This window comes from Phyllostomus discolor, chromosome 3 (assembly GCF_004126475.2).
Source record: "Phyllostomus discolor isolate MPI-MPIP mPhyDis1 chromosome 3, mPhyDis1.pri.v3, whole genome shotgun sequence".
In the NCBI taxonomy this organism is placed as follows: Eukaryota; Metazoa; Chordata; class Mammalia; order Chiroptera; family Phyllostomidae; genus Phyllostomus; species Phyllostomus discolor.
In genome coordinates, this window is record NC_040905.2 from 36,871,064 (window position 1) to 36,894,699 (window position 23,636).

The following is a 23,636-nucleotide window of genomic DNA, read 5'->3' on the forward strand; positions in this document are numbered from 1 at the left end:
CTTGTTGACTCAAGGTAATGCTTCCCAGCCCTTTTTATTTTGGGTTACTCTAGTAAATTTTAAAAATTGCTTCAGCAGACCTGGAGGAGAAAGCGAGAGAATCACTCATAAAATAGGCAGACTTAAGCGATCAGCACCTTGAAATGCTTTAGATTGGAAGTCACAGTCATCTTTTGTAGATGAGCAAGGGAAGTGGAGGGGTTTGGATGGGAGGAGCCTAACAGGGTGCTTGGGTCGAATATAAGCCTGGAACTGGGAGAAAAATCCCCTAACAAGGAATGCTTTCAGAATGCTGCTAAGAGCACAAAAGTCTGATCTCCAAGACCAGGTAATCTAAGAGATTTTTTCTTTGTTCTTTAAAACACTAAACTATTAACTATATAGTTTTTCTTTATTGGTGCATTTAAAGGAGTTTTGTAGCTATCCTTTTTCATCCCTGTGTAGGTGTCCATTTGACAATCCCTCCACCTTTTATCCTTCCTGCCCACCAATTAGAACACAGAATGGGACACTTTTTTTTTTTCTTTAAAGGTGAGGAAAAAATTTGTTTCTGGCTAGAGTTGGTGCTCAGTAAATATCTGTGAGTAAAACAGTGAATGCATGCTAGACTCCTATTTGGAAGCTTTAAGAAGAGAGTATTTTCGATGTGCTGAAAATAATGGTGGAAAGTCATTAATATTCGCTGTGTCCTCACTCTCACTTTTCTTCTTCTACTGTTCTTCTGGTTTGTCCTGTCTCCTCCACCTGTGTGTAGATGGATCTTCGTGGGTGCCACATGCACGCACACTAAAATACAAATAGTTTAGAGTACAGAAGGGCAGTGATTCCCCTCTTGCCATCAGTGCTGCAGCTAATCTATTGCATTAATCAGCCAGCCAGTGGGAAATGCATGGGGAGTGATTATACTATCATACACAATACAATCAGCGTGAAGCACATGTCAAGACCAATACATCAAGGTTTAATTCAGTAATAGGATGAATTAGAGCAAAATGAAACATTCTGTTTTCCAAGAAACTCAGTACCCATCACAGGTTCTTTGTGAACTCCATAGAAAAGTCAGTGCATCAGAAATTGTTTTATGAATAAAATTGCAGCTTCAATATGACAGCATACTGTAACCCCTTTGCTTGCTCTTTTCATACAACCATAGTGCTAAAATATTCTATAATCATAACCATTGGTGAATTTGATTATTTTTGGTGAGGCTCCTGGTCAATTTTTGTCCTCAGCTGGTTCCCCATGGTAAGTGAAAGGGAAGTTGCTGTACTAGCACTTTGCTGTCCACCAACCATATTTATGGGTAAGTGGCTCAGGGATACACTTACCCATAAATGTCGTTGGTGGGCAGTAGAGTGCCCTACCAGAACAGCAGATGAATCAGCAAATACCTGTTGTTTACAGTGCCCTATAGGAGGCACAGCTAGTGGGGAGCTTACGGTCTAATTAGAAAGCAGAGTGAGTAAGTGAAAAGTAAGCAGCCCAAGACAGACTAAAACAACTGAAGAATTGGGGTTATATAAGGTAGGATGTGTTTCAGAAAATTTTGAGGATAAATCTAATACATTTCATATTATAAGTCACTATTCTGTATCATTTTGTGATATATATTCAAAAGTAATTCTTTGTCACACTTAGCCAAGCATGTTTTTTTCTTTTCAAAGGGGCGAATGGATACTAGCTCATCAGGACTGTTTCAGTTTTCAGAGCCTTCAGCTGGAATGTAAAGAAAAGGGTGACGGGAGCCAGACACTCTTTATGAGTGTAAATTAGGATTCTCATGTTGACTCTGAAGTCCTGCTCACGTCCCTTAGCTTAGGTAGAACCTCACTTTCCTTATCTCTAAAGTGAGCATGATTGTGATTCTTGAGGCATAGGTAATTTAAATAATGCACATTGCTTTCTCATTCCAGGAGTCTTTTGTCTGTGTTAGGATAGTGGCTCCAATGGAGAAGAACCATCCTGAAGAGCTAGAGTATTTGCGGAAATACATGTGTATATATATATTTTTCTTGGAGGCAGGACTGTTGGACAAATCATGCATGGAACTGTTTATGAAGACAGCTTAGTTAAGCAGCCAGTGCAGTGCACATGAAAATATTTTTGGAGATTGCCTCAGTTCCCATCCTTTCTCCTAACTGTTGACTGCCCTTTTTATATTTCAAAATAAGACATCATCTGTTACTGTCTTTTTCTCCTTCCTTTCCTCCCTCCTTCAAAAATGGGAAGGGTCGTGAGTGGGAAAGGAGCTGACTCTGGTCATTCTCTGTAGAACCAGGTCCCTGATGAGGCCAGGCTGTTTTGGTGAATATTGCCCATTGACACAACAGTGCTGACAGACGGGATGGGAAGACTGCGTATCAGATGAGGGATGCAGGTTTCCCCAAAAGGAGCTTTACCCTGGATACCAGTGAACTGCTTTGGAGTATATGTGGTTTATTTTCTTTCCTGACAACAAAAAGATGGCTGTTTTACTTCAGTTTTTTCTCAGAGTTTGCTTAAATAATTGATTGTATGCTCTTTTGCTGAAGGTTTTAGCCCTGCTTGACCTAAGTGATCTTTACAGTATCCCTGAGGTTTTATTTTGAGATTTTCCCAGAGATGTTGCAGTGAATTGGAAGCCGCATAACAAATTTAAAGTAAGGAGAATGTTTTTACCAGTTAAATTTATTTTTCAAACATGGGTGACTAACATATTAAGACTGAATTGTACTGAGGACAATACTATGATTAGGGTCACAGTTTTTGTGTGGTCTGACCCAAGAAAATTTTTAACTACAGTTTTGCTAGCACAATTAATTATGCCAGTGATCTCCTATTTGTGACTGCAATTAGGCATTTCATGGACTCTAAATAAGTATAATTAGTTAATTGGATCATGCATGAAATTCTAGTCTCTTATAATAGCCTCTGAGAACAAAAATAAATATGATAAATACTGTGAATTGTTTTATAACCATGGGACCCTGGGAAATATCAAAAGTGATTATTTTACTTTGCCTGCTGCTATTTTATAAAAATAAATATGATACTGAAAAGTAGAAATTAAACTTTCTGTACATATAAGCCTTCATTCTTCATCTTTGAAACAGAGGAAAGAGACTCAATGACCTTTTTTATTCTCAACTTGAAAGAAGGTAAAAGTACATGGTTGTCTGATGACTATGCAGTACATCTGAAACTAATTCAGAATAATACTGGATGTGAAACTAATTCAGAATAATGCTGAATGTGAACTGTAATTGAAAAATTTTAAAAAAAGGTGATGTCGGTTGCCCTGTTCCTGTGCTTCCCCTTGCCAATTCCCCTGTGCGCCTCCCTTCAGTGGCATTATACACATTGTATCTTCTAGAAAATAGAGGGAAGAGCAACATTTATCAAAAATTCCAAAGTGATTTTATTGAAAATGTGTAGCTTTTATTTTAGGCACTGAATTGATTTGCATGTTAACAAAAAAACTGTGGAGTAGAAGGAACTTTGAAAACAAGTGTTATTGGCTGTGGAGGGTACCAATAGATAGAGAAGGGCTAGCTGATTTATCCAGTCACACATCGTGCCGGTCCACCCAGCAGGCATATTACCTCACATTAACCCTCAGAGCACACTCAGTCACACACGTGTGCATTATCCCAGAAGCGCTGATGCAGCTCCTCTCCAACAGACCTCAAAGTACATTGTCATATTTTCAGAGAAAACAGGTTTCTTCTGACTTGAATAAACAATCTTGAACTGTAAGTTGAGCCTTTGCATTGTTTACCGGCTGTTTTAATCTACAGTGAAATTACTTAATTTGCTATGCCTGTCAGCCCTGAAAAAAATGCAGAGTTGGTTTTTTTTTTGTTTGTTTGTTTGTTTAATTAGGCTCTTTTTAGATGGACCTGTGTGGGTTTTTGTTGAATATGCTTTCTATACATGTGAGAGACATTCTGAGCACATAAAAATACATGGTTGAAGTACAAGATTTATTAGTTGTGTATTTAAGGCTACTTCATAGTTTTAGACAGTAATATGTCATTTGTATTATACTGTTAAAGTATATACGAAGAAGGGAATGATGATTGTGTCAAGACTAAAATCATTAATCTTGGAAAAAGTATATTTATAGCTGGACATACAAATTCTAACTTACAGAAGTATTTCGGACCATATCATGTACCTTGGCACAAGACTGAACAACATAGTGTCTAAGAATATTGGCTTTGGGGGAACATGGGCATGGTAACAAATTCTGGCTCCCTTCTTTTAATAGCAATACAACTTTTCACTTCTCTGAACCTCATTTTCCTTAATTGTAAAGGGAGTCTTTTTGTGCGGGTGAAATGAGATAATGTATGTGTAACTTTTGCACAGGGTTAATGTAAGGTAAACATTCCATAAATGGCAGCTATTATTGTCGAGTAGATAAGTAAAGATGCCATTCATTTTTAGAAATATGTTAGTCAAACTAGATGGAATGATCTTTGTACCCTAAAGACAGAATTTTAGAACTTTAAATGTAGGCTCTGCCCTGGCTGGCATAGCTCAGTGGATTGAGTGCGGGCTGCGAACCAAAGTGTCGCAGGTTCGATTCCCAGCCAGGGTACATGCCTGGGTTGCAGGCCATAACCCCCAGCAACTGCACATTGATGTTTCTCTCTCTCTCTCTCTCCCTCCCTTCCCTCTCTAAAAATAAATAAATAAAATCTTTTAAAAAATTATTTTAAAAATGTAGGCTCTAATTAGAAACCTAACACTTGTAATCTGATAATATTAGGATTTTCCTTGAAGTCATCAAAATTAGCATACACACCAGCACTTAATATTGCAGCACATGTTGGGATACCTTTTATGCTGTTAAGGTTTCATAATGACTTGTTTGTTTTTTTTTGCTTGATTTGCAGCTCTTCTCATACATTGAGTGGTTTCTTTAGATTTGATTATTTTAACTAACATTCTCATGCTCATTGGCACCTCAGCTTTCTATTTTGTAATCTAACAAACAGTTTATAATCTTTTAAAGATGGTAAACTTAATGACAACTCACAATTTTTTCTGCTAATTTTGACAGATTTAAAATGGCCACAGATTCTTTGCTGCCCTCATTGCGATGTAGGGGTACGTGTTCTCTCCTCTTGTATCTGGGCAATCTTGATAAATGTCTGACTAACAGAAAATGGCAGAGTAGATGCTGGGCCACTTTTTGGGCTCAAGCCTTTAAGTGACTGGCAGCATCCAATTCCTGTCTCTTGGAGGGTTCCATCCTGGGGAACTGAGTTTCCGGGTCAGAAGTCTAGCTGTCTTGAGGCAGGGTAGAAGATGTTTCTAGCTAAAAGATATGCTGTGAGAAAGCCAGTGCTGTCTACATGGAGAAATCATTTGGGAGCAGGGGAAGAGTAAGGAGAGAGAAAAGTTTTGAGCTACAGTATCATGAGATACAGAGGTGCATGGTTGTAGAAAGCCAGTAAGTCAGGGTTGTTTTGTATGTAGTAGTGGATAACCAGGGCAGTGGTTGGCACTTGACAGCACTTCATACTGCTTCTGATGGTTATTTTCCAAATGTCAGATGTCTCTAGCACAGTCAAATATAATGATGTGAGAAAATGAAATTCTGTTGTTTCAGTTAACTTTTTATCCCTTCTGTTGGACAAAGGGATAAGTTGTCAAAATTGAACCCATATCATTAGGAAATAGCACAACATGGCCCTAGAACATTCTACATCTTCCATTTTTAATAATTTTTTGTTCAACAGTGATTCTTCCTCACCTTCATATTTTTCCTATGCCAAATTTTACTTGGTTGACTTCTGGCATTTTCCCCTCCAACAATAGGAATTTGAGTTCTGATAACTTTTAAATTTCTATAGAAGATGGTGGGACCCTGGGTATTGCATCTTAAAAGGGAGGCAAAGTGGATGGTAGACCAGAAGTGTTGACAGAGATGCTAAGGGGTTGGGGGAGGAGGCTGAAGGAAGAGTCTGCACAGGCTTCAGCACCCGCAGTCTCTGTGCATCTTTAGCATGGCCAGAGAAAGTGTTACATAACCCTGTAGGTTGGGGATGAGCTAGAGAAATGCCTCCTCCATGCAAATAGATAAGGATAAAATTACCCAAGACATCTCAGGCCTCTAAGTGACTGTGAGCCTGGGGTAGGGCCTGGCAGTCTGGCTAGAACAGTGTTAGAAGACAAAACATTTAAAAGCTTGTTATCGAAATCGAGAAAAGGGGGAGACTAAAAGATGTTTCTAGTCAAAATCAGGGAATCACTTGTAATCCGAGCCCTCCAAACCTGTTTTAACCTTTGAGACTCAATTTCCTCTATACAGAAGTCTACACAGGGACTTGCAGGAGCACACTTTTTGGACTTGGGTGAGCTCTACTGTTTTCAAAACACTTTCTGCCTGTATTATCTTATTTAAGTCTACACAGGCCTATGAGGTAGGTAGGAATTATTATCCCCATTGTTTAAATAGGGAGCTGCTGCTACAGAGAAATTAAGTGGGCTTGCCCAAGTTCTTGCAGCTGGTAATCTGTATCTTGTGCTTTCCAGATCAGAGCTAGTTGATCAAATGTTTATTTTAATTGGAAATGTAAGACAGTGGATATGTGAGGTGAGGCGAAATGGTGGTGGTGATTTGTCCATCCAAATGTTTTTTACAAAAGACAGGACTTTATCAGGGCATGTGGAATTTGTTGGTTTTTGTTACCTACATTTGCTGGAAGTGTGCGTGGTTGTCCACTGACATTGTCACTGGTGCAACACAGAAGTAAATAGAAGGCCTTTGTGATGATTTGTCTTCTGCCTCAGTGTGATTCTATCCACCTTCTCTGAGTACTTTGGTCAGATATAGAAAGTGAACAGGTTTAAGACCATCCAGTGGATTAGAACCATTAACCATGGTTCAAAGATTGCTTTTTTACCTCTTCTTCCCAGGGAAGTTGCTTTCCTAGTTTTGTTTTGCTGTGGGTTGTATGTTACAATGCATCATTTTGCTGGAATCACTCGAGTGCAGATCAGGGAGAATGGTGACAGGGAAAGGGAAAGCATGCTGGATGGTGGAGAAAAGCTAGATGAGAGCTAAAATGTGCCGTGGATAATTCAGAAACTGAGTGATGCGTGCACCAGTGATTTGATAATTGCCTTTATATACTTTGAGGCATTGAAGCTAGGAAAGCAATTTAAAAGTATTGAATTTGTTTCATTGTAACTCATAGCAAATAATTAAGTGTCCTTTGTAAAAGAACCAGTAATACCTTTTAGATGCCAGGTCCTCTGCTAGGTGCTAGAAGTAGGAAGTGCTCACTGAGTTCTGCTGTATTCGGTTGAATCCTTAAAAGGGTTAATATTTCCAAGAGACAGCAGAATGAAGTGTTTGATCATCCAAGTTTTATTTTTTAAAGCCGCAAGTGTTTCAAGCATGTGTTGGAAGGGAAGGAAATCAATGCCCAGAGTGGGACTCTGAATTAATAAAATTTGGAGAATGACTTACTCAGTTTGGTTAACTTGGTTATTAAGGCTAATTACACCTTTTGTATTGTGACTGTTAAGATAAAAGACCGTATCTTTTATAGCTCTGAACTTGAATCTCACATTAAGAACATTCTTTCATGATGAAACCTCTCTTAGGAAGGTGAGCAATAAGAGGATGTTACAGGCAATTTAATAAAGTTTTGGGTTTTTAAATATATTCTTACTCAGCAAAATAGAAGTTTTCTAATTAGAGAAATACAAATATGAAAATCTACAGTGAGTTTTACCAATTTTTTTTCAAGTCATAGAAATCATTGTTTAAAGTTTCCAAGAGTATGTGGGATCTTGCTTTTAAGGACTATTATTTCTTTGAGATTTAATGGTCTCATCTTTAACATGGAAATGTTAATTCTGACCCTGGAGGATTAATTCTATTTTTAAAACCTACATTTAATTTAAAGTTCACTCTATGCCAACAATCTTGACTTTTAGTTAGCATGGTGGTGCTTTTTAGTTAATTTTCAAAATAAATTATAGTTCACACAGGCATGAACTGAAATACAGAATTCTGAATTATGAAATGGAAACATTGAAATTAACTACATCACATTATCTATTAGGTTTTTTTTTTTATTGCTGAGTAGTATTCTTTTGTATGAACGTACCACTGTTTGTTTATCCATTCACCATTTGAAGGACATTCAGGTTATTTCTAGACTTTTGCATTGTGAATAAAGATGCTATAAACATTTTTGTACAAGTTTTTATGTTAACATAATTTTTCATTTATCTTGGGCAAATCCCTAGAGGTGGGATTGCTGAATTATAAGGTAAAATATGTTTGTTTCATGAGAACCTGCTGAACTATTTTCCAAAGTGCCTATGTTTTTTGCACATTAAGCAGCAATTATCAGCATTCCAGTTGCTCCATATCCTTGGCAGCAGTTGGCATTGTTCGGTTTTAAATTTCTTTTTCTAGACACATGGACAAAACCAAGGGGGAGGGTGGAAGCAAAGGAGGGAGGTGGGTTTGGCTGGGGTCTGGCGGGAGTGGTGGGGAGAAAATGCAGACAACTATAGTTGAACAATAAAGTGATTTAAAAAATTTCAACCATTATAATTTAATAGGTGTGTAGTGGTATTTTGTGTGGTTTTTATTTGCATTTTCCTCATGATTAATGATGCCAAGCATGTTTTCATCTGCGTGTTGCTATCTGTATAGCTTCTTTGGTGAAGTGTCTTTACAAATTTTTTGCCCAATTTTTTAAAGGGTTGTACATTTCTGGATGAGTTTTAAGAGGGCTTTACGTATTTAGATGTAAGTCCTCTGTCGGATGCATGGTTTGCATGTATTTTTTCCAGTCTGTGTATTGTATTTTCATTCTCTGAACAGTGTCTTTTGTAAAGCAAAATTTTTTAATTTTGATAAGTCCACTATCATCAGTTTTATCTTCCAGGGATCATATTTTTGATATTGTATCTAACTTTATCTTTGCCTCACCCAAGGATACAAATATATTTTTCTAGAAGTTCTATGTTTTTGTTTTACATTTAGGTCTGTGATCCATTTTGAATTAGTTTTTTGTAAGTTTATTGAATTATTTTTTAATAAATTGTGTGATACAGATTTAGTTTATTTTTCACATGAGTGTCTAATTGTTCCAGACGCAATTATTTAAAAGATTTATCTTTTCTTCTTTCAATTGACTTTAAACCTTGAATAGATTGTATTTGTTTAGGTTTACTTCTGAGCTTTTAAATCTCTACCATTGATCTGAGTGCCTGTTCTTCCACCCCTTGTTCATTGTCTTGATCACTGTAACTTCATGGGAAGATTAACAATCAAAGCCTTCAGCTTTGTCCTTCTTACTTACAGTTGTCTTGGCTATTTTATATCTGTTCAATATGTACATAGACACCTGCTAGGTTTTTGAGTGGGGTTGTATTGAATATATAGATCCATTTGAGGAACAATTGACCTAGTAACACTATTGAAATTTTCAATCTATGAATATAGTAACTTTCTGCTTTTTAAGATTGCCTTTTACTTCTTTTGTCAGTGTTACAGTTTTTAGCATAGAGACTATACATGTTTTGTTAGATTTGTAACTATTTCAGGGTAATTTTGGCTATTGGTAAATTTTGATCTCTAATTGTTCAATAACATTTTAGCATATAGAAGAGCAGTTTGTTTTTTTGCTTTGAACTTTATTGCATGACCTTGCTAAGTTTATTAGTTCTAGGAGCTTTTTAATAGGTTAATTGTACACAAATAGAGGGTATTTTATTTTTTACTCTCCGATTTTTGCCATTAGCCTCCTTTTCTTGCCTTAATGGCCCAGCTAGAACTTGAGCATGATGTTGACTAGGAGTGGCAAGACCACATACTTTTGCCTTGTTTTGATCTTAAAGGAAATACGTTCTGTCTTTTGCCTTTATGATACTAATTGTAGGGCTTTGCTTTTTTTCAGATGCCCTTTACAGGGTTAAGTCATTTCCTAATTTACTGACAGTTTTATTTATTATGAAGGGTTGTTGAATTTTGTCTGTTGCTTTTTCTCTGCATCCGTTGAATTGGTCATATGATGTTTCTTCCTTATTCTGTTAATATAGTGAGTTATACTTAATTGATTTTTTTTTTTACCTTCTCATCTGAGGATATGTTTCAGAGAGAGAGAAACATCAATCAGTTGCCTGCCATATGCGCCCTGACTGGATATAGAACCCACAACCTTTTGGTGTATGGGATGGCATTCCAACCAGCTGAGCTGCTGGGCAGGGCTTGATTGATTTGTAAAGTTGCACCAGCCTTGCATTCCTGGGATAAACCATATTTGATTGTGTTGTACTTTCTTTTTTATATTTATTTTTTATTTTTTATTTTTTTAAGTAGTTAATTTATTTTTTTCCCCATTACCATTTATGGCATATTCCATCATATTCCACCTTCACCCTGCCCCCCGTGCACCCTGCAATCACTACACTATTGTTCATTTTGCTGATATTTTGTTTCTATGTTCATGAGGAACATTGATTTGTAATTGTATTTACTTACAATGTCTTTCTCTGGTTTTGATATCGGGGTAAGGCTGGGCTTATAAAATGAGTTGAAAACCATCCCCTTTTCTTCTGTTTTATGGTAGATGTTGTGTAGAATTGGTATTGTTTCTTTTGTAAATGTTTGGTGACATTTTCCAGAGAAACATCTTGACCTGCATTGTTAGAGATTTTTAACTACTGATTTCATTTTTTAAATGAATTTACAACTGTTCAGGTTATTTCTTTTTGAGGGAACTTTGGTAGTTTGCATTTTTTTGGAGGAATTTGTTTACTTCATCTAATTTGTGGAATTTTTCATCTCATGGCACATGTAAACTAATTACTAAAATTCTGCAGCACACCAAAAAATGTGTTAATACTTTTTGTTGATCTTACAAAAAATGGGTATAATTTTGATTGATTCACACCAAATAGCTGTTGTGCTATCATTTTTTTAATTTGACAGTGTAAGGGAAAAGGTTTGTGCCCCTGGTTAGATAGTCAGATATTGAATGTTTTAAAAATTCTCGTGGCACAACAGTTGAAAATTGCCGCTCTAAGATCTCTAATGATGTGCACTTTTATTACTGAAATTTCTAGTTTGTCTGTTCTTTTTTTCCAGTCTGATTATAGCTTTATTGATTTTATTAATCTTTTTAAAGAACCAGCTTTTGGTTTCATTTATTTTTTTTTTCCTTGGCTGGTTTTCAATTTAATTGACTTGTGATCTATTACTGCCATCCTTCTGCTTGCTTTGGCTTTAATTTCTTAGTCTTTTTCTAGGTGCTTAAGGTGGATATTTAGATTATTGATTTGAATCTTTTCTTTTCCAGTATAAGCATTTAACACTATAAATTTCCCTCTAAACTCTTTGTAGCTATAGACCACGAATTATGGTATTTTGTTTGCATTTGCTTTAAGTACAAAATACTTTTTGGGTTTCCTTGTGTCATTTTACTCATGAGTTATTTAGAAGTTTGATGTTTAATTCCCAGATATTTGGGGATTTTCCAGATATCTTCTTGTTACTGATTTTTAGAGAATGTACTCTCTATGATCTCACTGCTTTCAAAGTTATAAAAGTTTGCTTCATGGCCCAGAATATGTACTGTCTTAATGAATGCTCTTTGTGAATTTTCAGAAGAGTAAGATTTTGTTTAGTTTTTGTCTACTAATGTTAGGTGGAGTGTTATGTACCTACGTATCTCTTAGGTTAAGTTGGTTGATAGTGGTATTTACATATTCTTTATCCTTGCTGTATTTCCATCTACCCTGGAGTATTGAAATCTCCAGATATCATCGTGGATTTGTCTGTTTTTCATTTCAGCTCAGTCAGTTTTTGCTTCATGTATTTTGAAGTCTGGACATTAGGTGAAGTATTCATTTAGAACTCATGTGTTTTTGGAAAACTGACCTCTTTATCATGTTATATCTCACTCTATTCCTTGTGTAGTATTTCTTGTCTTGAAGTCTACTTTGTCTGATACTGAGGTGGCTACTTGAGCATTATTTTCAAATGTTTGCCAGCTATATCTCTTTCCCTTTAATCTGTGCCATTATATTTAAAGAATTTTTCTTACACACAGCATAAAGTTGGATCTTGTTTTTAAGTCTGATTTTACCATCTGTTAATTGGTATATTTAGACCATTTGTATTTAATACAATGATTGATGTGGTTGAGTTTTTTAGGTCTACCATTTAATCATTTGTTTTTTATTTGTCTTATCTGTTTTTATTCCTCTGTTCTCTGTCCCTCGCCTTTTCCTTCTTTTAATTATTTTTATTATTTTTAGTATTTCATTTTGATTTATTGTTCTTTATGTTTGAATCTCCTTGTATTTTTAAATGTTTTCAGTATTACAAAAGAACATCTAACCTTAAGCAGTCTAATTTGTATTATTTTGTACAATAGGATGTAGAGTCTTAACCATGTAGTTTCCATGTCTATTCCATCTACATATATTTATAATGCCACAAGGCATTTGTTCAAAGATTTACTTTCAATAGTCATACTTATTTTTAAAAAACTTCAAAAGGACAAAAATAGTCTGTTACATTTACTCACGTATTTATTATTTCTATAGATCTTCCTTTATTCCTGTAGTTCCAAGTTTCCCTCTGGTATTATTTCTTTTCAGCCTGAAGAAACTTCCTTGAGCATTTCTTCTAGGCCGGGTCTGTTGGCAGTGGATGCTCTTAGTTTTTCCTCATCAGAGTATGCCTTTATTTCAACAATTTTGAAAGATGTTTTTGCTGGATGTAGAATTCTGGGTTGATACTTCATTTTCTTTTATCACTTTAAAGATAATGTTCTACTGTCTTCTGTCATATATATAACTTCACATGAGAAATCTCTAAGTATTTGAGTCAGTGTTCTATATATAGTATTTCATTTTTCTCTGACTGCTTTCAAGAGTTTTTCTAATTTATCTTTGGTTTTCAGGGATTTGATTATGATATGTTTAGTCACAATTTTTCTTGAGTTTACCCTTTCTGTGGTTAGATGAGCTTTTTGAATCTGTAAATGCATCTTCCTCCAAATTTGGAAATTTTTAAGTCATTATTTTTTCCAAATTTCTCTGTATGTTTTCCTTTTCTTCTGGGACTCGAGTGACACAAATGTTAAGACATTTTGCTATTTTCCCAGCTGTCTTTAAGCCTCTGTTTATTTTCTGATTTTTATTCTCTTTTCTTTAGATGAGGTTTCTGTCTTCAAGTTCACTGACTTTGCCTTTTGTCATACCCATTCTGCTCTTGATTCCACACAGTGATTTTTGTTTTAATTTCAAATGCTGTTTCTTCAGTTCTAAGATTTCCATTTAGTTCTTTTTCATAGTTTGTATTTTTCTTCTTTCAGTAGTTTTACCTTTATCTCATGAAACACCATTACAATAGTTGCTCTAAAGTCTCTGAATGGTCATTCTAACATCTGGTTCATTTTGGCTGGCATCTGCTGGTTGTTTTTTCCATTCAGAATTGATCACATTTTCCTGTTTCTTTGTTAGCTAAGTAACTTTGGAATACCGTGTTGTGAGAGTTGGAGTCCCATTAAAACTTCCTGAAGAATTATTGTTTTTTTCAAGTATACAATCTAGTTTTTTTAAGTACACAATCAACTAGCATAGATTCAGAACATAAGATCTGTTTTACCTTCTACAGGTGGTGATGTCAGTCAAGTTTCAAGGCCTTGGCTGTGATTCCTAAGGTCTGTTTTATGCAAATGAGATGTTACCTGGACTTATGCCTCTTTTGTACATAGTAACCAGGATCCTCCCACTGCATCTCCTGAGTGGAGGGTGGGGTCCCCTTTTCCCAGTCCTCTCACCAGCTAGATGAGATTTCTTTCAGGTTTTTGCTGAACGTGCCCTCTACAAAGTTCCTCTAATGGGGTTAATTTTATGTCGGAGCCAAGAGGGAAAATGGAGAAAAATAACAGGAAATCACCTTAATATGGCTTGCTGCTTCAAGTTTTGTTTTCCTACCCGCTTGCTGTTGTTTACTTTTCAGAGTCCTTACATTGCTGCTTTTCTTATTTTGTTGAGAGTTTTTGGTTACAAGTCACAGTGGGCTTACTCTAGTTTGATCACATTTTGTTTTCAGTTGACATTTTAAAAATATGGAAATATTCATTGGTAAATATCTGTGGCTTCGATAGATTGTGGCTACTGTTATTTTCTGGTGGTAAAAGTTACTTGATATTTAACATGTCAAATTTTATAATTGAGGAAGCTTGCTACTTTAAAAAAATTATTGTATTTTTTTCCATTACCATTTAGTCTCCTTGTCAACCCCACCCTCCCCCATTCACCACACTGTTGTCCATGTCCACGATCTTCCTTTTTTTGCTTGCTACTTTTAAATGTGGAAGAATGTAAAGCATCTCTTTGGACAAACAAAACATGATCATTCCTATCTTTATTATTCATTTAGCACAACTGTTTAAAAACACACACAGACACACACGTAACACATGCCTTTTCAAATAAAAAGTATTGTGAATGACTTTGAAGTACTGATATCTATCTTGTTTTGAAATTAGCAAAGGAAAATTTGAACTTTTGAAACTTGTGGAATAGTTGCTTGAATTAGCTACCTCTTTGAAGAATGTAGAAACAAATATATTTTATCAGTACCTTAATTCAAATTATGTCTTCTAAATTTATTTTGGCTTTTCCTTTGGAAAACAAGTGAAATTTGATTAATGTTTAGTTATTTCATTCACATAATGACAAATTTAGTGATTTCTGTTATATAAAGATTAGTTCCTGGTTAGATCATTTAGGGAAATATGTTTAAGTGAACTTTATTTTTAGAAGATTATTGATGTGATAGATAAACATACTAATTAATAAACATAATAAAGTTTGAAATGCCAATAAAGAAATTAGAAAATTGTTTATTCATGGTCATTGTATACCTTTATGATTTTATTGTGTAAGGGTAATCTTAGAAGGAAATTTAATTTTTGCACAAAAGAATTATTTAGAGTGGTTTGTTGTTGCAGGTCTGTTTGTAAATTAAAGTGGCAAATTGGACCTTACAGTCAACCGTAGACTGTCCTTACAGACTTTTTTTTTTGTCTAAAATGTCACATAAGTGGGAAGATAATTAACAACAAACATTTGAAATATCTTTCATTTTTATGTATGACAGACAGTGTTTGTTTGGATCCTTGGTTCAAATTCAGACTCTTGTTTCCTTCTTCCATTAAACTCTGCATGAGATTTGTGGCTTGGATTAAGGAGAGAATTATATTACAAAAATGGCAGATTGGGACTCATTTTCAAATAGTTTAAAATTTATCATTGGCACCCTGGCTGGTGTGGCTCAGTGGATTGGGTGCTGGACTGCAAACCAAACGGTTACTGGTTCAATTCCTAGTCAGGGCACGTGCCTGGGTTGTGGGCTGGTCCCGGGGAGTGTGTGAGAGGCAACAGATCGATGATGCTCTTGTACGTTGATGTTTCTCTCTGTCTCTCTCTGTCTCTCTCTCCCCCTCCCTTCCCCTCTCTCTAAAAATTTTAAAATAAGTAAATAAAATAATTATTAGCTATTAGAGTTGCACATTTTTATAATTTTTTAAAGTTTACTTCCTTCTCTTCCTTTAAATTAGGTGCTTTATGGATGTGCATAGTTTTAAATCCCCACTGCAAATTGGAGCAGAAGGCCAGTTGGCTGAAACAGCTGAAAAAGTGGAACAGTGTTGATGTCTGCCCGTGGGAAGATGGAAATCATGGCAGTGAATTACCCAACTTAACCAATGCTCTGCCTCAGGGTGCAAATGCCAACCAAGGTGAGTCCACAGCAAAATTGTTCTCACTTTATAGCTGCTTAATTGTGCGTATATGTTTATAACAGTAACTTACAATATACGTGGGAAAATAATTTCCTCCATGTCAGAACTTAACGTGACTCAAGAATTTTAATATGCTTTGGCTGTGACTGTGTGTGTTTTAATTTTTACCTGAGACTGTTGTGTGCTTTTTTCATATTCTCAGAATACACATGGATGTAATACTTATTAGTATGGGTTATTTAAAAATTTATAAAATTAAATGTTATATAGAATTGCTTATTAACTACTTAATTTGAATATTTTAAATTTCATAAATCATGAAATAGGTTGGTTGCATTTTATAAAACAAAGTATTGAGAGACGTGTGGCTGTGTTCTTTTATCTCTTGGTCAGTTCATGGTTGGGCTATTGTTGTAATTTAATCAGGTAAAAATTCTTAGTTTTAGAATGTAGCAAGTAAACATTTTATAACTGGGCTAGAAGGAAGTGGGGTGCTGTTGGCATTTGGACTAGGAAAACGCTTTATCGTGAAAGATCGTTTAGCATAATCACTCTTACCTACTGTAGGCTAACAGTGCCCTCCGGTCTTTGGGACTACTAAGAAATGCATACAGACATTTCCAGGTGTTTTCTGAAGAACCTGTCTCTCATTTCCATCCTAGTTTTTTCTCTTCGTTTGTTTTATTTTTCAGTTTCTGTCTCTCTCAGACCTACCATTTAGTAGCTCCAGTGCTTCTCATCTTTTCTTGTCTTTTTTTAAATCTCCCTTTGGCCTCAATTTTCCCCCAGCTACTGCAGCATTTCTCCTGTCTTTCAGAATGAAATCCTTAAAGTGGTTAGCAGTTGCAGATAAAATTTTCATTCACTGATTTATGACACTGTTTTTGAGAAAAATTGAAAGACTTTCAAGTTGCTGTGGTAGATGCAAGGTGACAGTTAAATCAGAAGGATCCAGAATGAAGATTTCCATTCTGTATATGCCAGCCCTATATGCAGTTGATACTCCTGGAAAGAGCCGGACAGCGTGCTGAGTGTGAATGTGAGTTAGCATAGTGTTCTCAGTCTCGATAAAGAAAGAAAATTATATGTATCACTCCATAGGGACTTGTCCAATAAAAAAGAAGTTTTAGGACTTGAGAAAGATGATTGTCTGGCTCTGGTTTGTCTGGAGATATTTGCCTTGGGAATTCAATATTTGAGATCTGTCATATCTTGATTGCCCATGATGATTTTATTTAATAACTTTAAAGAAAATAAATGTACCACTTACACCCTGTATTCTTTTCCAGAAACTCAGAATTCTCAAGTTTAGCAATCAGTTTTTTTCTCTTTCACTGCTAGGAAAGGGTATGTCTACATTTACATAGGCAATATCTTCAATCTTTTTTTTTTTTAATATTTGGAGGGTTTTCTGTTTCACTCCCTTTTTGGGAGCACCATTACAACATTTTGCACTTTACTTTCCATTTGGTTACTTTCCCCTTGGTTAAACAGGAATATTCCATTGGCTTTAGAACACCCCCTGAACAGTGGTCCAGCTTCCAGACAAAATAGTTCATTTTATTTATGGTTTGGCCTAGGGGCATGAAGTCAGGACCTAGTTTCTGAAGGCAATATTTATAGCTGTTGTGCCTAAAGGCACCAGGCTCCTGCTTTTAGCATAATATTCACATCCTCCAGAGGGCTATTAGAAGAGAGCTGAGCAGGTTGCTAGCAGAGAGCCTGCTGTGGCCAGCAGAGTCCAGCAGCCATGCCACTGCAGCTGGGTGTGGAGTGTACACTTAGTACAGACATCGGACAGAATTGTATGTGTTGGTACATTGAAGGGAATGTGAAGGGCAAATCAGGCCCTGTCTTTGCTGAGATTAATTACTAGACTTAATTAACAATAACAGTAAGAACATTAGAACCTTCCCCCTTTGAAACAGTAGTGTCTTTGACTTTTTCAAATGTACCACAATGATAACCAATTTATTTTTTTTATAAAAGATCTAATTTCTCCCTTCTTACCTTTCTGAATTTCCCAAGTTTTCTTTAATCAGCATGTATTAATATTCATATATGTATTACAAATATATTTATCATTTTCAATTTTTTACAAGTATATCACTTTAAAAACTTGGTTAAGAATGGGCTTCTCTTTTTTCCATCTTAATTGCAAAAATCAAAAAACCGTAGGAATCTAAGATAAAAATTGAGCATGATTTTGACACCTAACCAAATCAACTTTTTGTTTTTGCATTTTTAGTCATTGTCTAATACGTAATCTTTTTTTATGTTTCCCATGTCATTATAGAGCTTCCTGTCTTACATTTTCATTTAAATACTATTTTACTAATATTTAGCCTTTTTTGTTACACTTGTTTTTATTGTTCTCTTAGAGCTAACAACTTTAAAAGCCCAGTGTGTGCCCTCTGCCTTTTTCTGTGCTTATACAATCAATACGAACACATGAAAAGTTAAGATTTTTTTAAAATGGAATCCTAGACTATAGCTTCCTTTTATTATTGATAAAAGCACTTTGAGCCAAATCAACAGGTAGAATTCTCATTCTTTTAACACATACATAACATTGTTGCTCCTTTAAAGTTCTTTAAGTTTTAAATTCTGTTTCTTTGATTTGAGCAAAACAAAATAAATGAAATGACAAGGCCACTTAAAAATGTGTGAGATTTGGGCTTTGGAGTAGTTGATCGACTGGCTAGGAGAGGTGATGAAACCAGTTTCTTACTGGGTAGGAATATATTTATTCTGCTCAGCAAAAGCCCTGACACATTCATAGGGCCCACTCTTTCTATATATAAGGTGTACAATTAAAGCTACTGCTAGCAAGGAGTCTGAGCAAGGGCCATAACACATACATCAGTATTTATGCCTCTCTTGCGTCATTTATGCATTTTGATACGTCTGCCGCATAAATACAGATATTTGAGTTGACCTGAGACAAAGCCAAAGTAGTGTCTTTCTCTGTTAAAGACCTGCCAGAAGCCTGAAGCACAGCTGAAATAGCTGAACTTGGGGTGAGGATGTCTGTTTCAGCCTTGCTTGCCACTGCCTGACTGTGTGACCTTGGCAAGTCAGTTCCCTTCTTCTTGATTCAGTTCTTTTTTGATTTTATGATTTCCTTTATGTCTGTACTTATCAAAGCTCCAGTGATAGGAAGATTAAACATTTTCAACCCAGGAAGCTCCAGATTTTGCTTCTCATTGAATTAATCCTCAGAACAGTGAGGGTGATGACTAGGTAAAGTGAGGGTGAGCTAAGTAAAGTAGACATAAATAAAACAAGTTTGTTCCCCTGGTTTTCAGTTGAGGCTAAGGTTTGTGCCATAGTTGAAGGTAAGTCTGGAGTGGGGATGCAAAGGGCGGGGGTGTAGGTAGAAATTTGAACCATGTCTTTCAGAAAAACTAAATAGTCCCAGGAGTTGGGGTAAAAATATCCTTTATTCCCCAAACATTTCTTTTCTCTGTCAGGTCCTGAAACTTGAACCCTCTTCGGAGTGTGTGCTTCTGCTCTTTTGTGATGCCCCGGCATACACTATGCTGGGGACATCACACCAGTCATGGAACCTGCACAGGAGTCAGGAGGCAGCCTGTAGGGGCAAGGTAAGTGCGCTGGTTTGTTTTGTAGCTATGTTGTGTGGCTTTGTGAAATGTTAAATATATGCATTTATGCCCTTTGGGATATAAAGTGGCATTTAATTGTTATATCCCAAGAAGCATAATAGTTTTAATTGTGCAAAACCGCACAATATAGTTAAAAAATACAACCAAAAGCACAACCCTTATGCATATCTTCAAAGGCTGATTGCATCTTCTGAAAGGTTCCATGGCTGGTGTCACATCTCTTGCATAGTGTTTGTGAGAGCTGTTGACCCCATCAGGGCAGCCCACCACAGCACCTCTGAAGTGGGGAGCAGTGAGTTTTCATGAGATTTTTGTGCCAAATGCCTCCTTTGATTGTGTTTGGCATGGAAACTAGACTTGACGATTCTTTTTTGCAGGATGTCTTTAACCTTAGCTTTGATGGCTGCAGAGTGTGTGTGCGTGTTTGATAAAACGAGTGAATGTGGCTCTTTCGGCTGACTTGCCTCCTAGTACTTAGGACATGAGAGTATTCACCCTTCATCCTTCTCCTTAAGGGGTGCAGGACAATGTGTGTGGGTGTGCTCGTGAACATCTGGCCACAGAGTGGTATGACTGGTGTATTTACATGTGAATAATAGCTGACACAGCTTTCTGAATTGTGGAAAAAACAGATTCATCGAACAGGCCACATCGGACAGTGTTCACTCGAGCCATCGAGGCATGCGATCTCCACTGGCAGGATAGCCACTTGCAGCACATTATCAGCAGTGACCTATACACCAACTACTGTTACCATGACGACACTGAAAACTCCCTCTTTGACTCCCGCGGGTGGCCCCTCTGGCATGGTAAGTGGCCAAACCGGAAAGACATTTCCATGACTTACTTCTTTGTTTAGTTTCTATAGCATTATTGGAGTGGGAGGAGGAGAGCTGAGAGATTCAATGGGAGATGGATGAATGCTTGGCAATAGGATCTGAGTTTCTCATTCAAATCCAAGTTCAGAAATGGTTTCTTGTGTCTAATAGTATTTTGGGGGAAAACATCTATTAATCCCACTTTTATGGATATATCTGACAATGGCAACTTCCCCCCCTTACCTTTCTGTTTTAGAACATGTTCCTACAGCCTGTGCCAGAGTGGACGCGTTACGTTCTCATGGGTACCCCAGAGAAGCACTGAGACTGGCGATAGCTATTGTTAACACGCTAAGACGACAGCAACAGAAACAGTTGGAAATGTTCCGAACTCAGAAAAAAGGTGAATGTGAAGGAGTTTGTTTCCATTGGACTGGGATTGTTGGTGATGACATCACTTGATTTTGTGCTCTTCTGGGAGAGATGGCTTTTAAAGTTGGGGGGATGGGGATAGCAGTGGTTCCCACTCACTTGAAATATGTAATAGCTGATCTGTGAGAAATTTTAGGGTTTTTTTTCTTGGTTGGATATTATAAAAAATGAGATTTTTTAAAAGTGTCTCAGGTTAGTTAATTTTTTAAGGAGGAGAATTTTTATTACTATTTTTGTTGGAGTGACTAGTATGTCTGAATTATCTGAAATGTTATCTGAAATTAGCCAAATGTTGTATTTTGTGAAAATGCATTTTAATTCTAACAGTAAGGGTCCTAGGGGATAGAGTGCATATGTTTCAATCCTGGCAATTGGTCCTAGCCAGGAGACCCTGTGCAGTGACCGGACCACTCTGTGATTTGGATTCCTCATGTGTGAAATGGGGCCCAGTTGAGGACCTATCTGAGTTCTCGAGAAGATTATTAATCCTGTAAAGCACTTAAAGCAGGGCCTGTCATACTGTGTAAGCACTCTAAAACTGTAATAATTTGTACATAAGGGCATGCTATTTATTTAAAGTGGTAATAACAGAGAAATCCTTGGATTTTAAAAAATTCTACATACAACCCTTGTGTTATATGTAGAATTTATATAAGAAATTAAGACAGAACACACTTAACTTCTCTTCATTTCAGTTTATTAATGTTTTAAATTTTACATAGGCATTACCAAGTATGAGTAACTACAGAGGGTTATATTACAGCTTGAGGCCCTGATCAGAAAAAGTAATATATATGCTTTGTCTGCATAATTCACGCACTTTTTGTTCCTTCTACAGGTGTAAATCTTTTTATGCTGCTTTGGCAGGATTATATTTACTCTGGAATTTTATATTTTATTCAGAAAGATGGTTTTAGTTGCTGTGTTTTTTTTCTTTTTATGTTTTATTTTTAATTCTTGGGTGATTGTATACACACCTACATAGGATACAGCTAAAAATTATCAAAAGTTGTTGAAACAGGCTGAAGGCTAGATTGAGTTTTTTGTACTTTTAATACCCTCTATGTTAAAAGTATTATAAATATTAGCATTATCCTTTATATGATGGAAGAAACTTTGAAAGGCACAGTTTGAACTAAAGAAAGGGGGAGCTCAGGTGGGATTGGATTATAACACCCCTAATAATCATGACTTTGTTCAATTTTTCACGTTCTTCATGCCATCTCTAGTTACCAGATGTGTTTGCAGAATATGCTGCTTGGCCCTTTGGAAACTTTCTGAAATCTCCCTTCCCCTAAATACATATCATATATGACCAAAAGATGTTTACTTCTGAAAAGGATAAAGGATAATATGCAATCTAAGAGAGAGTGAAGCGCATTTTATACTACTATAAAAACAGAGCTAGCTCATGATTGTCTGATCTTTAAAAATCATATCATAACATTTACTAAGAAATGTTTTAAAATGAGTTTAGTAAAAATGTTGCAATGTCTAAGAAATGCAAAGTGTAGAAATGTCAGTTCATGTAGGTAAGTTAGAATGCATGTTAAAGTAAACTCCCTCAGTTATTTTTGAGGCCACTTTCAGACACATTTCTCTTTTGGGAGCAATGCAAACCTTTACTTTAGACTATTCTTCAGTATTATATTACTGGGATTACTTATCTATACCTATATCTTTCGCTACCTTGTTTGTCCATTTTTAAAGAATATGTTTTTCATAGCTGTTTACAGTAAGTTTCACATTGCCATAACAGTTACTTGTTATGTGGACAAGATTGGTAAATAAATTATCTTGTTCATTTTTAATACTGTATGGCATGATGTATCAGCTTTTACATGTAAAAGTTACATATTAGTTTCAGTTGTATAACATAATGATTCGATATTTATGTATTTCATAATAATCACCACATAAGTCTAGTTATCATAACTATATATAGTTACAAAATATTTTCTTCTTGTGATGAAGACATTTTAAAATCTGTTCTCTTAGTACCTTTCAAATATGCAATACAATATTATTAACTGTAGTCACCATAGCCTCATGACTTACTTACTTATTTTATAACTGAAGTTTTGTACCTTTTGACCACCTTCAGCTGTTTCACCCATCTCTGTATCTGGGCTAATTTTTTAAAAATACTTCACATATTAAGTGAGATCATATGTTATCTTTCTCTGTCTGACTTATTTCACTTAGTTCAATTTCTAGATTTAAAAACTGCACTTCTTTTTTATTTTATTTCTTCCATTTTCTGTGTTTTCCCCCACTAATTTTTGTGTGAAAAGAAAGAGAATATAGAAGAAATACTTTACAAAGAGAAAATAGTTTGTAAAATTTTATTCTCAGTTTCCATTTTTATCACTGGACAGTAGATTTGTTTGTATAAGTACACTTCCTTTCACCATACACACATATTTTTTTCTCTGTCAAATGTATTTTTGGTTCTTCCCATGAGTAATATTCCTGTTTCTTTTTTTCATACTGGTTTATGTATATGGAAGCCAGTGACAGAAACCAAAGGGAAAGGCCTTTGCAAGGAATCTAGGACCCAGCTTTTATAAATTTTAATACATTGTGTCAGACCCTGCTTCATTTTTATGTATTGATAGTTGATAGTCCAAAACCAGAAAACTTCTAAAGGAATATTAGATTCATGGAATGGCTCTATAGCAATTTATAAGCCAACTTTTTTCTTGTATATTTTATATTGTATGTAGATTTTATTATAGTTTCCTTTAAAAAGGAGCTATTGTTTATTACTTTAGTAAGTGCTTAGATGTAAAATATTGCATTATTTATAATGGAATATGTCTTAAAATATTTGCAGCTTTTTTCCAGCACTCTAAGAACTTGAAAGTGCTAACATTCTGTGAAAAAGTAATTTGGATAGTTTCATCCAAATTATATGTTATCTTTTGCTACAGTTCCTGTTTGTGGCAAAGGTCCTCCCTTAAATGGCTACTGATCCG

At 35.7% G+C, this 23,636-nt stretch overlaps 1 protein-coding gene across 1 annotated transcript in view; it reads left to right on the top strand.

The window, feature by feature from the left end:
• ZSWIM6 (zinc finger SWIM-type containing 6) overlaps positions 1-23,636 on the top strand; it is a 186,175-nt gene that overhangs the window by 143,823 nt on the left and 18,716 nt on the right. Inside the window, exons 5-7 of the mRNA XM_028505947.2 lie at positions 15,600-15,779; positions 20,041-20,217; positions 20,483-20,629. Coding sequence (XP_028361748.1) covers positions 15,600-15,779; positions 20,041-20,217; positions 20,483-20,629 — 504 coding nt within the window. The remainder of the gene's footprint in view (positions 1-15,599; positions 15,780-20,040; positions 20,218-20,482; positions 20,630-23,636) is intronic.